General features: G+C 38.7%; 2 protein-coding genes across 4 annotated transcripts in view; one reads left to right on the top strand and one right to left on the bottom strand.

The window, feature by feature from the left end:
* The window catches only part of CYTH3 (cytohesin 3), an 89336-nt gene extending 75777 nt beyond the window's left edge, over nt 1–13559 (top strand). The window contains exons 10-14 of one of the 2 annotated variants that reach the window (XR_007776163.1): nt 5027–5103; nt 6333–6404; nt 6538–6692; nt 7170–7310; nt 12808–13559. Coding sequence is in view for 1 of the 2 variants with exons in the window: in XM_050966755.1 (XP_050822712.1) it covers nt 5027–5103; nt 6333–6404; nt 6538–6692; nt 7170–7242 (377 nt within the window). In the remaining variant the exon portion in view is untranslated. Of the gene's footprint in view, nt 1–5026; nt 5104–6332; nt 6405–6537; nt 6693–7169; nt 9894–12807 lie in introns of those variants that run through there. The other variant, XM_050966755.1, reaches the window with a different exon arrangement.
* A 419-nt stretch (nt 13560–13978) lies between these two features.
* The window catches only part of USP42 (ubiquitin specific peptidase 42), a 40097-nt gene continuing 35002 nt past the window's right edge, over nt 13979–19073 (bottom strand). Inside the window, exons 18-19 of one of the 2 annotated variants that reach the window (XM_050966702.1) lie at nt 18304–18347; nt 13979–14901 (exon numbers count right to left, since the gene is read on the bottom strand). In XM_050966702.1, coding sequence (XP_050822659.1) covers nt 18333–18347 — 15 coding nt within the window. In that variant the 3' untranslated portion in view covers nt 13979–14901; nt 18304–18332. The remainder of the gene's footprint in view (nt 14902–18303; nt 18348–19073) is intronic. The other variant, XM_050966701.1, reaches the window with a different exon arrangement.

The raw sequence follows: 19073 nt of genomic DNA, 5'->3' as shown, positions 1-19073 counted from the left end.
TGGATGTGAGCATGTCAATGATGCCATGAGTATTTTTTATCCACTGTCAATCAGTGGGGAAGGACAAATTGAAGGATGGGGTAAAGCATCAGCTGCAAAAGAAATAGTCAATGAAAAAAGAATGAGAGCTTTAAGAAATTAGAGAAGCAAACGAATTTAAGAAAAATACAACAAATCAATAAAATCACCATTTGTTTCTGGGTGCTCTACCTGTTGCTCCAGTGACGCATGAACCAAGTAAAACCAAGCTTTCATCTAGATGTGCCCGCTAAACAAACAGTCCTACCCATTCCCAGTGATAAGAGCATGTATTAAACTGAAAGGTGCTGCTGTTGAAATGCCCACAGCACAAGGGTTAATTGGATGGGGAGGTGAAACATGTCAGTCATTTTCCTGTGAATTAGACTGTAAATATGTAAAGCCTACTGTTCCTTGAAGGACTGAGTTTCATCAGTAGACACAGACTGCTGCAGACAAATATTTTTGCTAAGTTAATGAGCTGTAGAGCCATGAATGCAATTACCAGAAATAAACCTGGTGATTTTTTTTCTCTTTTATCCCTTCAATTTTCTCATTGCCAGGAAGCTTGACCAGTATATTAGTATGATGTATGGGGATATTCAGACTTCCAGTGTTAAAGTAGCGTTAAGTCACATTCTCTCTTAGCACACTGTATTATTCCTAAATTAGCAAGGCTCTGCCTAAAGGATTTGAATCTCAAACATTCATTATCAAAATACTAAGGAGTCTTGATTCTTATAATGAGTAGGAAAAAATGAAGATGATCAGTTGTGCTGTTATCTGCTTTACACTTGAAGATAGAAAATACGTTTTCTGAAAAAATAAGAGGTAAATAGGAAGAAGCCACTGGCATATCAAGCTAGTGCTTTCTGTTTTGCCTTGTTATAGTGTCTGTTTCCTTGTTTTCTTCACTTAGAACAACTGCTTACTTCACTGCTCTCTCCAGGAGCATGAATTTTCTTACGTTAGTATTTTTTGTAAAGTTCATCTGCCCAAAATCTCTAAGGTCTCCAAAGGCCGGTCTGGCTCTGAAACCATCCTAATAATGTCATTAAAGTCCCTGAGCTGCAAAACACTGTTTTTCTGGGGCCTTGCCTGTGGAAAGCTGTTCAGAGGTGACTTTATGTAAATAAAATTCTGCCAGATCTAAAGTGCCAGAACTGGACTTCAAGAAGTAATGTTTTGATTTAGAACATTGGTGTGGATTCAACCAATGCATTTGTATAGAAGTATTCAACTTGCTCTCTTAACTCACAAGATTGTATGCCTTCTAACGTGGTACATTGAACATTTAAGCAGCAAGTAAAGTGGCCGAAGACTGGTGACTGCTAATCAAATATGCTTTGTAACAGCTTGAGACATTAGTATTTTGGGGACTGTTCTGAAGATTTACATAAGGATTAATTATGGGCCAAATAAAAGAATTGTTGGTGCAAGGAGAACCCCTTCCCTCTCCAATTAAGAATTTAAAGCTGGACATGAGCATTGATGGAGGGAATGCCTAGGACATAATTCTTTTGTGCCAGGATGTGTGTGCGCTTTCCAAGAACAGCTTCTGTTGGCAAATAGCTGACCCAAAATGTCTAGTACTAAAAAAAGTTACAATTAATGTGGCTTGAATCGTTTCCTTTTTCTGGTTAGAGGGAGAAAAATAGATACTTGGAAACAAATATATTATCCTGCTGACAGAAGAGGGAAATGGCTGGCCACGTGACCATAAGTGGCAGAAGAAGCTGCTCCTACACTAGGATATCAAGCAACTCAGTGAGCATGTGATGTGTAGGGATTCTCAAAGGGCCCAGACTTCCTAGCCCACTCTGTACATGGTACTTGCCCCCAGCACAGCATTCTATAGAGGATACTACTTCTCTTCCTGGACTGGTGGCTAGGAAACTGGCTTGTGGGGCTCCTTTCAGTTGAATCATTCTCTTTATAGCTGATGTGATTTTAGTCTTTTACAGTACAGTATTACTGGACAAATTTCTCTTGTGTGTGGAAAACCCATACTCATGCCATTGTGTACTCTTCCAGGCACTAAATTAGCTTCTGAACCTTTGCATTTAACTGCTCTGAAATTTATTAATCTAAAATCATTCTTAGTCTTTTTTTATGACAATTTTAGCCAATTTCTAGTTCTCTAAATCTTCTTGACTGAGCTGGATGGGCTGAAAGTGCTGTTTGAAAAAAAAAAATTCAACACCTGAAATACATAATTGTCTTATTCTCATGCTTAGGCAATTTTAAGACCCTTTAATATTTTTAATTAACTGTGATGGGTAAATTATTATTTACTTCTCCATCTTTTTTCTCCTATCAATTTTCTTTTTGTTCTCTGGTTTCTAGTTCCCTTTTGAGATGAGAGAATTTCCTATAATCTGATTATATAGATGAACAGGGCTGGTCTGTTGCATTTTTTTTCTCTTCTCTACATTCACTTGGTATAGATTTTCCTGATGATTCCCTTGGATTGTCTATCTACCGGATCGTGTATGCCCTTCTGTTCTGTGCTGCTTATTATTGGTGCAGTTCCTTTCATTTTACTTAATTAGCTTGGTCCTTGTGACGCACTTGTAGATTATATCTTGATCTGTTCTTTAAATACTTATGGTTTCATACTTCATTTTCAATCTCTCTTCTGACAATTTAATACCCTTTTAAATGTATCTTTTTAAACTGACAGCAAGAGTGGAATATAAAAGAAAGTTAATTCAAAGTGCTGTATCGTCAGTTTGGCAGTCTAAGGCACTTGAAACCAAGGAGAAAAAGATCTGCTGTGTGATAGTTACTACTACCCAATAATCTTAAATGTGACATTATGATCAATAAGTCATGTTGAGCAGCTTATTTTCTAGTCCTGTGATACTGTGGTGGGTACTCTTGACTCACCTGATAAACTGGTGGGTGCAGAATGCCTGCTGCCCTTTATCAGCTGTCAAATGGCATATAAGCTGCTCCCAAACTACTGTTGTTTTAATTCTGAACACTACTAGTGTAGTTGAAGAAGTCTGCCCTGTCTGGTTTTGGAGTCTCTGTGCAGGCCTTCTTATAATGTGTATGGTTTCTGATCTGCCTTATATTCTAATCTGACCTTGTATAAGAGTTCACAATTCTCCTTTTGTTATCTTCAGGCTAAGATGTCTTTGCAAGGGTAACCAGTTTCCCTGCTTATTTGTTTTTCTGAGACTTAATATCTTCCTGTCCATTTTGCTCTACCACTTCCTGCCCCACTGAATCTCTTCACATACTAGATCTGGGCAAGCCATAACGTTTTTGAGGGTGGTCAAACTCAAACAAAGCCAAGAACTTGGCCAACCTACAAGGTAGAACATGAGCTAAAATAATTGGAATTTACACTATATAATATGAAAAATACGTAATGTCACAATGATAACAAGATAGAACTGTCCTAATAGTTATTTTGGCTGCTCCTCATTCATGGATCCAGAACTGAGTCAGGCTAAGGTTGATTTTGGCTTTTCCACTTCTAGCTTAAACCCTTTCAATTGACTTAGATGGAAGTTGGAACAGACCCATGATGCATTAGAACATTGTCATCAAGATGCAGAAATTAAGATCTTTCCTGTCTCTCTGATGTTCCTCACCACTTGACATGTGCTCTTCTTCTCTTATGCTTTGCGTTAGTAGCTCACTCTACCACCATTGATTCTGTCTTGGCTTCTGCATCTTGCATTTGCCTGTCTCTTAGTATTTAACCACTTCCACTTTCAAGTTGTTTCCTTAAAATGGGTGTGTGTGTGTGGTGGAAGTGTACAATTTGCTGCGTAAATGTGAATGTTACATGGTGTTAGCAATGGATTACTTAATGGGGGTCCTATAACCAGCCAAAAGGAGGCTGGGTATTATTATGCATCATAATCTGCAAGACAAGAACCCAACAGATGAATGGATAAAAAAGTTCCAGGATATTCAGGCTATTTCTATAATTTTTCTCTACCCTCAGATGTTTTTAATGGTTTAAAAAAAATGTAACCACCTTGAGTAAGGAAGAGCTACAGATAAAAATTATGTTTATATGCTGGATTTAGTTACGTGATTGATATTAAAGATGATTAATCCTTGGTTGAGGGTGTGTTTGGCAGTAATAGATTTTTGTACTCAGGGTATTCAATAACAAGGTCAACAATATTGAGAGGGTGGGGTAATAAGATTAAATCACTGATGAATGGATGATGCACATGTGGTGGTATAACTTTTGAAATCATTTAACTGTGCTGTAACTCAACCTGGATATTAATAACTTGCAAATGCCTGATCTGCAGTTCTTTTCTGGAAACTGATTTTAAAAAATATTGGAACTGTAAAGAATTACAGAGATGTTTACGTGCAGGCTGAGCAAATATTTTTAATTGTCAGCCACAGGGCACTCAACCTGGGATCTGAAAGTCAGTCTGAGTTGTTAAATGACTTGTGCATTATCATGAGTAAAAGCTATGGCAGGTCAAATTCTGCACTTAGTTACACCTGTGGAACCCCATTGTTGCACGGGTCTAAGTGAGGGCAGAATCTGGTCCTGCTGTCAGAACCTAACCAACAATTCAGTAGATGATCCAGCTCCCTCTCCCCAAGTGTTGTTGATGCTGTACTGCTAATGGATAAATATTATTAATAATATAATTGTCACTGTAGTAAGCAGATATGACTGAACACAGACAGGGAGCAGATCTATTCAGTAAGTACTGTTTTCACATGGACTTATTTAACAATAGAATAACACTAAATTCAGAAGCTGTTAAGGTGGCATGTTAGCATCACCATAGTTAATGTTTCTTCAGGATTTTGTCTGTTAGTATTAGAAAAATATTTACAGGGAAACTTAAATTCCTTTAACCTTAACTCATCTGTGTCTTATCCATTTGCAACTAAGCATTTAAGCCATATTTTAAAAACCATTAAACATTAAGTAACCACTAAATTACTGTCTTATCCATAGTCTAGAATCTTGATGATAAAACAGTTTTCAGTTAGTGGTATCTTTTATTTATAGGGGGAAGAGTAAAAACATGGAAGCGGAGATGGTTTATTCTGACAGATAATTGTCTGTATTATTTTGAATACACAACAGTAAGTATATATTGCTGTGACCCTGTCTCTGGAATCCAAAAGTTACTCCTGGGGGAATTCTGTGCTAGTGCACATGCACATAATTAATGAGCCACGCCTACTTTTAATTTTTTGCACAAAAAAAGCTTTTGTTGAAATGTTGCTGCAGTTCTTCCTTTTGGCCACCAGAGGGCACTTTGGCAATAGACCAAAGCAGAAGCTCCGGGCCAGCAAGGGAAGAGAGAGAGCCTGAAGTGCCTTCTTTGCAGTGCCTGCCAGGCCAGGCAACCGGGACTATGGGGATACAGACAGCATGGGGTGCAGGGGGGTGATCAGACTAAGGCAGGGGCTGAATTGGAGGGGAGGCACAGGGCTACAGTGGGGAGGGAGGTGCAGGGCCACATGGTGATGGGGGAGGGGTGCAGAGCTACATAGGGACAGGGGAGTGTCTGGGTGGGGGCACAGACACACCTGGGGATAGGGACGGGGGACAGAGCCACATTGGGGTGCAGGAACACATGGCGATGGCAAATGTGCCTGACTGAATGAGAGAGGCTAGGGGTCAGCCAGGGTCTACATGGGGGAAAGCTCCCTAACAATCCATCCCCACCCCCCAAATAAGCCTGTTCTATATTTTTCCCAGCCATACCCAACAACTCTTCAGGTTCCTTCCCAGCAGGCTCCTTCCCAGCAATTTTTTTCCCTCTCTCATTCCATCACCCAACTCCCCCAAGCCTTTGCACTGCTTGTGAGGGGTACGGCAAATACAGTTTTGTATTGTAGTCTAAATGAATTATTTAGAGTTAATTACTCAGAGTTCTGTATTAATATGCCTAGTAAGGAATCTATTTGTCAAAACACATTTCCTCAATCTTTTTTGTTGTCTGTATTAGACATATTTGCTGATGGGTATTTTGAAACAAATGACCAAAAATAATTGAAACTGGTGTGATTAAATTATTTTGACAAATAAAATATGCAGAATTTGAAAATACACCTCTACCCCGATATAACGCTGTCCTTGGGAGCCAAAAAATCTTACTGCGTTATAGGCAAAACTGTGTTATATCGAACTTGCTTTGATCCGCCGGAGTGCGCACACACACACCCCCCCCCCCCAGCACTGCTTTACCATGTTATATCAAGGTAGAGGTGTATTGTGTGCAGAATTTTTTATTTTTTTGGTGCAGAATTCCCCCAGGAGTAAAAAGTACAACTGAATAGTAATGTGTACTCTTCCTGTCTTTTAGGACAAAGAACCTAGAGGAATTATTCCTTTAGAAAATCTTAGTATAAGAGAAGTTGAAGACCCTAGAAAACCGGTAAGAATTGTTTCCTTTTAATGAGCCTAGTAAATGGGTTATTTAAGTAACAGCCAGGGTACCCAGGTTTAGTGTACATGCGGATCTTTAGTTCTTCCTTGAATCAAGCTTTGGGTTATTTCTTTATCTTTAGAACTGCTTTGAGCTCTATAACCCCAGCCATAAAGGTCAAGTAATTAAAGCCTGTAAAACAGAAGCTGATGGTAGAGTGGTAGAAGGCAACCATGTTGTATACAGGATATCTGCCCCCACCCCTGAAGAGAAGGAAGAGTGGATCAAATCTATTAAGTGAGTTCAAAGTCTTTAAATGTCTTTCAAAAGTGCTGAAGTGTAAATTGTATATAAATTCCTTTCCAAATAAAGAATCTGGGAATGTGTGCTGTCCTAAGGAACATGCCTTAAAGAACTATTTAAGCAGTAGCCATAGGCAAGGGCCTTTCCTGAGGATTAATGACTAGCTGGTAGGGGTTGGTGGGCAAGATGCATGAAGCCAAATGAAGCACTTTGAGACGACATTGTTCTGGCTGCTATGAACTGAAAATCAAGAAAATATGAGAGAACTTTAGTTGGCTAAAGAGAAAAGAATGTAGCTGTACGTTCCTCTGCTAACTACCTGAAAATCTTGTTGCTGATTTTTATAAGGATGTGTTTGCCTAGCAGCATATTACAGCTCTGGGTCTCTGGATATGGAAAAGTAAACTAATGTGTTTGGGGAATACGTGTTTTATAAACTAAATTGATCTCTCCTCCTCCTCGTCCCACTAGAGCAAGTATCAGCAGGGATCCCTTTTATGACATGCTGGCAACAAGAAAGAGAAGAATTGCTAATAAAAAATAGCACTTAACCTGGGCCACTTACGAACCTGCACTAGTTAATGTATAAATGGATCAAAGTCCAGTGATAAGGTAAAGTAAAAATGAAGCAAGCTGAGTGAGAACAGTTATTAGAAATACATACACTTTAGTACGTTATATCCCTTTGTAAGATCATCCAAGAAGATTATTATTTTGCGTCTGATACTGGAGCAAGATTCCCAAGGGACAATTGCAAGGAATGACTGTAAGGAATTTCATTTACACTAACTGTAACCATGGAAGCCTTTATATGCATTTTTATTTGTTGCAATTTCACTTTTTGGGGGAAGAAAATATTTCAGGATAATATATTCTCCTGCCTGTTCCTTGAGCATATTGCCCATGACAGGAGATGATGATGTAAGGACTTCGACAAACTAACACTTCACTGTAATACAGCACTCAGAACTGGTGTACAGGGCTACTCAGCACTTATTTTTCCTTATGCAAAAAAAACTTAATACTAGTTTTGAAAACATATCCTTAGCAATGCAGCATTCTAACCTCACTTTACAGAAAATGAAATTCTAAAAGCTCATCACATTAGCCATTCTCCCCAAATGCTGAATAGCATTAGCTGTAAAATATAGCTTTTAATATTAGACTTATTGATACAGTGAACTCCTTAGCACAAGCAGTAGGATGTGTACTGAAAATATGCGGCTACAAAGGCAAGAGTTCATGGGCTGAAGAAGTGACTTTGAGGACAGAGGTTTTCTTAAGCAGGCTAAACTTGTTGCTAAATGCTTATGCCCTTAATAAGCAGCAAAAAGGGATTTGCATCATTATTGCTTAAAATCTCTGATTTTGTATGGGTAAAATGCTCCAAAATTACACTGATTTTCTTTAAAGAAGGGGCAGTGTTAAGTTATCTCCTTATTTGTGAGTGTTGCCCCATGAAAGTCAATAGGATTACTTGTGTGAGTAAAGAAAGTAGTACTTGGTTAACGAAAACCTGGAATAAAGCAAACAAACAATGTCTCTGTATGCTTTGTTTTTAAACATGGCTTCTCACATTTGTGCTGCGGTGACTTAATTAGGGTTTTCTGTTCCCTCTTCTCCCCAGTTTTATCTAAATGTTTGATCTCATGCCATCAACTCTACTAAAATACTTATCTAATATAACCATTTACTTTCAAATATCTTGATAACTGGTTGAATGTCTTTTGTGGTATTCTATTAGATATTCCTTCATAACATCCATTTTCTAAGACACAAACTTATGGTCTGGCCTGCTTTACTGAAACATTTTCTTTTCTAAATTATACAAAAATCTTTCACTGGGGCAAAATCATTAATTTTATGATGGGGAAAAAAATTTTTTTGACCCTGCTCCTGTGTTCATGCTCTTGTAGTTTTCCTTATAGTGTTTCAACCTGAGCCATGGCCTCTGTGCCATTAGTACTTTAGAGCTTCCATATCCAGACCAAAAAAAACCCAGCTGTTAACATAAATCTACAAAAGCAACTTTGACTATAGTGTAGGGAATTATTCTGCACTGGGAGAAATGTGAACAAGATTGCCTATAAGTCTTTCATCTCTAACTTCAATTAAAGCCAAGGCTTCCATCTTACTAACTTGCCTTGTGCTATGTGGAACTTAAGATCAGCATATGAATACAGTGGGCACTGTCTGCTTTCAGATGGGCTGATAGAAAATAATGGAGTAGAAGCCCCCACACTTTTCTTTTAAAGAGATTACAACTGAAAAAAAATCAAAAAAGAATATTAAGATTAATGCTCAGTTATGACAGCTTTGAAACCATGTGGGAGGGGTGGCATCTCCAATCCATGGAGCCAGGACTTCAAGGCCAGTTGCAGACTCTGTGCATAATTGGAACTTTAAAAATTAGAATATTTTACTGCACAACTCTCAAATCACAACCTGTTTCTTCTCTCAGCCCCCCTACTTTAAAAAAAGTCTAACTTAAGATAGAAAAGTTTTAAGGCTGTCAAGCAATTTAAAAAAATTTATCATGATTAATCGCACTGTTAAACAGTAGTAGAATACCATTTATTTAAATATTTTTGGATGTTTCCTGCATTTTCAAATATTTTGATTTCAATTACAATACAAAGAGTACAGTGCTCGCTTTATATTTTGATTACAAGTATTTGCACTGTAAAAAACAAAAGAAATAGTATTTTTCAATTCACCTATTACAAGTACTATAGTGCAATCTCTTTAGCATGAAAGTTGAACTTACAAGTATAGAATTATGTGCAGAAAATAACTGCATTCAAAAATAAACAAACAATGTAAAACTTTAGCACCTGCAAGTCAACTCAGTCTTACTTCTTATTCAGCCAAATACTCAAACAAGTTTGTTTACAGTTGCAGAAGATAATGCTGCCCACTTCTTGTTTACAATGTCACCTGAAAGCGAGAACAGGTGTTCTCATGGCACTGTTGTAGTGGTGTTGCAAGATATTTATGTGCCAGATGCACTAAAAATTCAGATATTCCTTCATGCTTCAACCACCAAGGGTGACCAGACAGCAAATGTGAAAAATCAGGACTGGGGTGGGGGGTAATAAGAGCCTATATACGAAAAAGACCCCAAAAATTGGGACTGTCCCTATAAAATCAGGACATCTGGTCAGCCTACAATCACCATTCTAGTGGACATACGTCAATCCTGATGCCAGGTTCTGATCAACAACAACCCAAAGCAGTACGGACTGACGCATGTTCATTTTCATCATGAGTCAGATGCTACCAGCAGAAGGCTGATTTTGTTTTGATGGTTCAGGTTCTGTAGTTTCCTCAGCAGAGTGTTGGTCTTTTGTAAGACATTTGAAAGCATGCTCCACCCCTCGTCCCGCTCAGATTTTGGAAGGCACTTTAGATTCTTAAACTTTGGGTTGAGTGCTCCAGCAATCTTTCGAAATCTCACATTGATACCTTCTTTGGGTCTTGTCAAATCTGCAGTGAAAATTTCTTAAACTGAACATGTGCTGGGTCATCATCTGAAACTGCTATAACATGAAATATATGGCAGAATGCAGGTACAACAGAGCAGGGGACATAAGATTTTCCAGGGAGTTCAGTCACAAATTTAATTAATGCATTATTCTTTTAACAAGAATCATCAGCATGGAAGCATCTGGAATGGTGGCCGAAGCATGAAGGGGCATATGAATGTTTAGCATATCTGGCACGTAAATACCTTGCAATGCCTGCTATAAAAGTGCCATGCAAACACCTGTTCTCACTTTCAGGTGATATTGTAAATAGGAAGAGGGCAGCATTATCTCCTGTAAATGTGAACACGCTTGTCTCAGCGATTGGCTGAACAAAAAGTAGGATTGAGTGGACTTATAGGCTCTGAAGTTTTAAATTGTTTTGTTTTTGAGAGCAGTTATGTAACAAAAAAAGTCTACATTTGTAAGTTGCACTTTCACACACAGCTTGCACTTCAGTACTTGTATGAGGTGAATTGAAAAATACTATTTCTTTTGTTTTTTTCACAGTGCAAATATTTGTAATTGAGAATAATACACACTTTGATTTCAATTACAACACAGAATACAATTTTATATATATATAAAAAAAATGAAGAAAAACAGCCAAAGTATTTAATAAATTCCAACTGGTAGTTTGTTTAACTGTGTGATTAATTGCAATTAACTCAAAAAAATTTAATTGTGTGAGTTAACTGCAATTAATTAACAGCCCTAAAAATATATTTTGTTAAGGGGGGTTTAGCTGGAAACATTTGGTTTGTAATAGAAATGGTGATAAATCCACAACTATGGTTGTATAAAGGTGTAAAATTGTAAACAAATTTTAATTATTAAGTCTAGGTTACAAATGCATTGACGGGCCAATGAGCATTTTCTGTAGCAGTCCTTACATCCCTGAAAAACACAACCCTTTGAAAACAGTCTACTTATTGTCAAGGATATATGTCTGTAAGCATGAAGGAAATGCCTTAAGAGACGTGATATGCTGTATTTAGTTTGAAACTTCTCATACCCTGTACAATACTTGGAACGGTGTGTAACTATGGTATGTTATAGCAGGAAATATATACTACTTCTTAGCATTTTAAAAAAAGGAGTCATTTTAAGCAGCAGTAATTTATGTCCATTTTTTTATTCTGAATGAGCGATTAAATATGGTGCTCAATATAATTAATTTACCACCAAAGGTGCCAGTAGTATTCTTGTGTAAGAATATTTTATTTCAAATGTTCTCTGTAGCAGTATTAGCAGGGATTAAAATTGAACCAAAACTTCCACTGGCCTTAAGTCTAGTAAAAAATTAATTTGCAAAGAAAAATGGTTTATGAAAATTTTGGCCAGATTAGGTACTGTCCATGAGGGGATGAAAAGCCCTCTCTTAAACCCTCAAGGTTAGGATGAGCTTAAGGCAAGCGATCTAAAGCACCATTGCTTTTTCTGAGGCTAGGCCAGCAAAAAAACAGTCTAATTGCACTTCCCCAGTCCTGTTTGTACTGAAAAATCTCCCTGTTTTCCAGTTCTTACGAGGTTCTCATGTCATAACAGGGTTAGGTTTTTTATACTACCCATTAAGCAACACGGGGACAATAGGCAGAGATCCTGGCAATAGACTGCTGCTGCTGCTTCTGCTTCTTTTGTGGCCCCAGGTCACTACTAATTTCAACTTCAGTTAGTGTTATCTAGGGAAGAAAGTGTATATAATACTTAAGATCAGCTGGACTGATTTAAAAGCTACATAACCTGACAAAAGGCTCTTTAGTAAGTCACTTAACCTTTTGAAGCATATGGTACAAAACTGAACCTTTTTAAACTCAGCATTTATAATGCTTCATATACAGAGCAATGCATATTTTTAAATTTTAATACATATCTATCTAGATATGCTTGCTGGAAAAGTTAGATCTCTTGTAGATGAGAAAACTACAAATTGTGGTTTACCAGTTTTTTTCTATATTTTCTTGGAAAGCATTTCTATTTACAATTCAGTATAAAGTTAATGTAAATACTGTACAGCTATGTATTGATTTGTTATGCACTGTACACAATTTGCATGAAAATTATGTATCAAGTCAGTCTGAGGTAATATTATGACTCTGTAAATCCATTGCAAATATTAATAGGCTCGTTCACCTGCAAGACATGTTTAAACTGTGGTGAGATTTCATTTTGAAAAAATAAAATAAAGTATGAAACTATACAGCCATCCATCTCCTTTCATTTACTAAGGATAAAAGTACAGAATAAGGGATCCAACTGCTTAAGATTTTGATAGAGATTAAGATTTAGCTTACTCCAAAAGCAGTTACTATGCAAGTGACTATCAAATCCAAAACTTCCTGTCAGCTCTGATTACAGTGACTCTAAATTACTTAACTTTTGCTCATTCTGCCTTAGAAACCAGACATTTTCTTTCATCATGTTAATATCTGACCTAGTCATTATTCAGTAAACCACTTAAGCATGTAAGTGCTATCCTGAAGACACTTGCCTCATTTGAGGCTTTAAATAGGGCAAATGCTTGCTCACTTCTCTTGATAGACAGGGTGCAAAGATGAATGACCTCTCTCTTTTCCTTTAATCAGATAAGAGAAACTGAAAAGGAGAATGTAGGTGTATCCAAAGCCAGAGAATTAAACTTTCAGCTGCTTTGAAATATCAGACATTGCAAGGCATGACATGAGATGCAGCCTCCTTGATCTTAGATGCAGACTGAGAGGTGTCAGCCTTTAACTGAAAAGGTAGAGTACATGTTAAAGATGTAATAGACAACTCTTTTCCCTAAGTGTTTATATTAAACTCAAATTCCTGCCAAGCAAACTTAACTACTCTGAACAAAAATCACTTCCTTTATCAGGTTTCAGTTGCTTAGTGCCTGTTTAAACCTACTAATTTTCCACTCATCCAGAATCTTTCAGGAAAAACAGGTCTGTTTTCTACATGAAAAGAATAAGTGCTCAAATTCAGGTTTCCTTCGCAAGCTACCTTTGGCAAGCTATTTTACAAAGTTGGTCAAAGGCAAATGCATAGTTTCCTACGAAACCTGATCACAAACTTACTTTGTATTTAAATTTTTTTTCTCCCAAAAATTCTTGAATGCAAAAACTTTACCCTAGGCTAGTGGTATTTAGCAGCCGCTCTAAGGACCAGTTTTAGTGATGTTGAAAGACAGAAAACAGCTAAAACTCCAGGCTTTTCTGACCAAACAAGTAACTGAATTCACAGCAAACACAGGAAGGTAAAACAGACAAACTGGAGAGATGAGCAGTAGCAGTCATTCCCAATAAGGGGAGAGTCTGTAATAAGACGGAGTTCTTTACTGGAGAAGCACGTAAGGTACAAAATATGAGGCTTGGGGAACAAAACCAAGCAGCTACAAGTTTACTTTCTCACAACTGAGTTATTACTTTTCATGTAAATACATGATTTGTTGCCACAGGGAAGGTGCGTCGAGTCAGAAGTTTATTTATGACACACTCTGTCTTAAGGCCTTCCACAGGGGACAGCAGGAGCACCTTAGGCAGTCCTAACTTAGTGGAAAATAGAATGGTATTAGGAACAGGTAGAATTGTCATTCCCCTCTGCTAACATGAATCAATGCAATCATTTCAAGGACAAGTTTAATTGAGCATTGACCACACCCGCTTTATCATATGACATTAAGGCAAGCTACAGTTAAGCTTTTCAGCCCTTCAGTGCACTGTTCTAATGGGTAGAAGTTGAATAAATAACTCAAGAAGTAAACAGTGTAAAAAGTTCTTTTGACTTTCCTGTATTTATATACTATATAAATTTTACATGCTATGTATTTACAGTGGGGCAAGTGCTTTATCTTTAAAAAAACAAAGATCAAACTTTAGACATCTCTGAACAACACAGCTTGTATAAACCAGACAGATTATACAGATGAACTGTATTTAATACAGCTTCCCCACTCCATCTCCTGATGCAGGACCAGTGAATTATAAGTATCACAGTTTGATAGCATTTCATAATAAAAATAAAATCACAGTATGAATTTGTCTGTAACTTTAAAGGGACAAAACAGACAACTGAGACCAATAAGTCAGGACAAGTGACACTATATAAAAAAGTAACAAACATATGGAGGGTATACAAATAGTCTCGGAGATACATTCAGAACTGTGTATGCTGAGTGGTATGTTTCACAAAGTTCCAAACCAGAACTTTTCTGTAAGCTTTTCTTCAAAGCTTGAATACAGCTAAGGTGTGAAGTAAATTAGTTTCTAGTGTCAGATGTCAGAGATTCTAGTTATCTGAAAGCTTGTGAAATTTTAAATAAGTCTTTAAATTAAATATACAGACTGTCAGTTGTGGTTTTCTAGTCGCTTGCACCAGAAGTTTAACGTGGAGTAATATTACATGAATAACACATAATCAACCTGAGTCTGTAATTAAGCAGCATTTGAGATGTTCTATTCCAGGGCATTATTTTCAGTGTGATATTTACAATGTTCAGCAGTTGTAGAAAGTTTCCATCCTTTTGGATTATGGGTAAATTTTAAAAAAAAAGTCTCAAGGTAAAAACTAAAAAAAGTTCTTCCATGGTAAAATCCTGTACAGTATTCTGAAGCACCACTTATGGATTGAAGAGTTAATTATTCTGTTATAAATATAGTTTACACTGTAGGGATGGCTTCCATCAACACACTTTGAATCTGAAAGACAAGAGGAGGAAGTGTCATTTCCTGATATGAAATTTCAGCACAAAATCAGATTCCAAAGCCATTCAATCTGATCTCCTATATAATACAGGCCACAGAACTTCCCTGAAATAATTCCTAGAGCATACCTTTTAGGAAAAACAGCCAATCTTGATTTAAAACTGCAGTGATGGAGAATTCACCATGACCCTTGGTAAGCTGTTCCAGGAGTTACTCTCATGGTTAAAAATGTACACCTTATTTCCAGTTGGAATTTGTCTAGTTTCAGCAGACAGCTATTGGATCATGTTATGCCATCACTGCTAGATTGAAGAGCCCATTATTAAATATGTTTCTCATGTAGATACTTAGACTGTAATCAAGTCACCCATTAACCTTCTCTTTAATCTAAGTAAATAGACTGAAAGAGCTCAATCCCTGGAAGGCAGGTTTCTAATCCTTTCATCATTCTCATGGCTCCTCTTTGAACCCTCTCCAATTTATCAACATTCTTCTTGAAGTGTGGGCACCAGAACTGCACAGAGTATTCCAGCAGTGGTTGCACCCCTGACAGCTATACAGGTAAATATCTCTCTACTACTTCTCGAGATTAATGTTTTGGTTTCTTAACAACAGTTAAGGCCTGAAGCTGCAGGTGCTCCATATCATGTGTAGCTACAGCTCTGAACCACATATCGTAAAGCAGAAGGATTTCAAAACTGAAATGCAACCAATTCTGTCCTCAACTTACAAGGTTGCTGAGTTTAATCCTAGGTAGGCAAACCTGGTTGGAGTCTGGCCAGGACATTCCTAACATTAAATGCCCTGGTTTCATTAATGATCTCTCTCATGATCAAGCTGTCCCCAAAAAATGACACCTCCAGCACCTTGTTGGGGTCCTGACTTAAGAATGACAGAGGGAAAAATGCCACTCAAAGTCAAAAGTTCTGTTTTATGCAGCACCTGGATTTTTTTTAAGCCTCCAGCCCAGTCACTAGCCAGCTTCAACCATTTAGTTTATGAAATCTGACACGTTCCCAACCCAACATAATGGCTCCGTCAATTCCACTGTCACTCTCGTCTTGTACTCATGTGCATCCTATCAGCTAGTTAGTCCTATAACTTGGTTTGATTTTCATACCCTCTCCAAGCATTGTTCCATCCTTTGGAGATAACTCATCATTCAGAAACTGCTTAATGCTTTGTATTATCTCATCTTTTCTACAGTCTAAATCAGGGGTGGGCAAACTATGGCCCGGGGTCCACATCCAGCCCTTCAGATGTTTTAATCCATCCCTCAAGCTCTGGCTGGGGAGTGGGGTCTGAGGCTTGCCCTGCTCCACATGTGTGATGGCACCACATGGCTCCTGGAAGCAGAGGCATGTCGCTGCTTTGACTCCTATGCGTAGGGGCAGCCAGGGGGCTCCACACCTTGCCCCTGCCCCAAGTGCCGCCCTCGCAGCTCCCATTGGCCAGGAACAATGGGAGCTGCAGGGACAGCACCTGTGGACAGGGCAGCATGCAGAGCCACCTCGCCACACCTCCTTGTGGGAGCCAGAGGGGGGGACATGCCACTGCTTCCAGGAGCTGCCTGAGGTAAGTGCCACCTGGAACCTGCACCCTTACCCCCTCCTACACCCAACCCTGATCGTCCTCCCACCCTCTGAAGCCCTTGGTCCCAGCCCAGAGCACCCTCCTACACCTCCAACCCCTTATCCTCAGCCCCACCCCAGACCCCACCCTCCCCACACATCCCAACCTGCTGCCCCAGGCCGAAGCCCCCTCCTGCACCCTGAACTCCTCATTTCTGGCCCCAACCCCAGAGCCCACACCCCAGCCCCTAATTTCATGAGCATTCATGGCCCACCATACAATTTCCATACCCAGATGTGGCCCTCAGGCCAAAAAGTTTGCCCACCCCTGGTCTAAATAAAGCCAACTGACTTCCTTAAGTATATGAAAAGGTTAAGATTCCTCAGATGTAGGAGGTTCCTCTGCCCAGCACTGTCACCACAACAGTATCATTCTGCCTATTGTGCAGGGCAGTATTTTGAAGAGGGAATATAATTTTTGGATTTTGTTACTGTAACACATTTCTGCCCTACACCACAATAAATCACAACACACAGAAAAACAACACACGCTTCCTTACCACATATTTTACTTGTCTGTACCGAACCAATTTTGCCACCTGCTGGCCAGCTCTCATTCATTACAGACAAAATCCTTTAAAATCTGATTATAATTTCCCTCTGTGCTCTGCCTTCTAGTTTCTTATCTAAAACAGGAAGATATAGGCTTTGGAACGAGGACTGCACCTACACTTTTCCCATTAAAAAGTCCATATTTCTCAAACTGTGCTATTTGAGATACTTATTAGTTCTTGAGAAGAGGAACTGATACTATTAAAATGTTATCTATCTGTGGTAGGTACTAGTGTATATATAGAGATGGATTTTTCAATCAAATTAATATAAAGAGCTATATTGCTACTGCTTTGCTTCCTTGGCAGAGGAACAGAAATGGCTTGCTGGAACTTAGAGAGTAGCAATAGAAATCTGTAGTTGATCAGCTTCTCACACTGTAGAAGAGGGGAAACTATGGCAACTACCTACATTTTAGGAATCTGAAGGCAGCCCCTGGATACCGAGATCTAAAAATACTCAAAGTATTTCTAGATACTATGAACCCATTTATACCCCTTTCCATTGTTAGTAGTTTCTCCACCTCTTGCCCTGAAGGGAATTTTCAGTGCAGAACACTACTCTTAGGCTATGTCTATACTACAGACCTTACAGTGGCCCAGCTGCACCCCTGTAAGGTCTCCCATGTAGCCTCTCTATGCTGGCGAGAGAGCTCTCCCACTGGCATAATTAAACCATTTCCAATGAACAGCGGTAGTTATGTCAGCAGGAGAGCATCTCCCACTAACAGAGAATTGTCCACACCAGTGCTTTTGTTGGTGAAACTTATGTCCGTCAGAGGTGTGGGTTTTTCATACCCCTGACCAACAACAATGTTGCCAACAAAAGTGCTAGTGTAGACAAAGCCTTAGTGTAATTGCAATTTACATTAGCCATAGAAACAGCTGCTTTAAATAAATGAAAAGTCATTCCAACAGGAAGACTAGCAGATCACCACAATTTAAATCAAGTTTAAAGGCATGTTTCCCTGTCTTAATAATCCAGCAGTAACACACAATGCAGCTCACAACTGCTGAGATGCTGAAGTTCACTTGTTATCTATGCTAGAATGACATTGCCAACACTCTTTGACCATTAGAGTGGACAGTAAGATGCTGACTTTTCACCTCAAAGTTATATGCATCTTCAGGCCACAATTTGTTAGCAACAGAGCCCCCCTCACCCAATTGCCAAGGACATAAAAAAAACCTGAAGATTGACAAACAGAACTTGCCTGTGGCTAGTGAGTTTTTCCTGCAAGGATTACTTTTCACTCACCTACAAGAGAGGAAAATAGGTTGGCAAAATCTCAGCTGTTATAAAACCAATGTAATTCATTTGCTACTTTACAGAGCACTGTTGTACTAGTGTTGAGAAAAAAAACAAAATCCTGGGTAAGTACTACAATCAACTGGTGTATACAGTGTAGTTGTAGCTTGTTGGTTCCAGGATATTAGGGAGACAAATAGGTGAGGTAATATTTTATTGGATCAACTTCTGTTGATGAGAGAGACTAGCTTTCGAATGATACAGAGTCTCTTCTTCAGGTTTGGGAAAGATACTCATGGCATGTCTTCACTACCAATGTTAAAGTGCTTGTTTAGTTGCGGAATAGCACTGGAAGAGAGCTCTCCCAGCACTATAAAAAACCCACCGGGGGTGGGGGGGAAATAGCTCCCAGCACTAGTGCACTGTCTGCACTGGCACTTTACAGCACTGAAAATTGCAGCGCTCAGGGGGGTGTTTTTTCACACCTCTGAACAAATAAGTTGCAGCGCTGTAAAGTGTCAGTGCAGACATGCCCCTCAGTGTCACTGCTAAATGCAGGGTGGAACAGACTGTTTAGCATAAATAGTGAGGGTTTATTCTAAAGGACCATTCAAAATAGAGGGGCCTGTTAACACCTCTGCAGTTATAGGACAAAAATAGAGTGTTAGTGGGTTACAGATTGTTGTAATAAGCTGGGGGCTGCCTGACCCTCCCAGCCACATAAAATAATAATCA

This window comes from Gopherus flavomarginatus, chromosome 9, assembly GCF_025201925.1.
Source record: "Gopherus flavomarginatus isolate rGopFla2 chromosome 9, rGopFla2.mat.asm, whole genome shotgun sequence".
Taxonomy (NCBI): Eukaryota; Metazoa; Chordata; order Testudines; family Testudinidae; genus Gopherus; species Gopherus flavomarginatus.
This window is presented reverse-complemented; position numbering and strand designations above follow the sequence as displayed.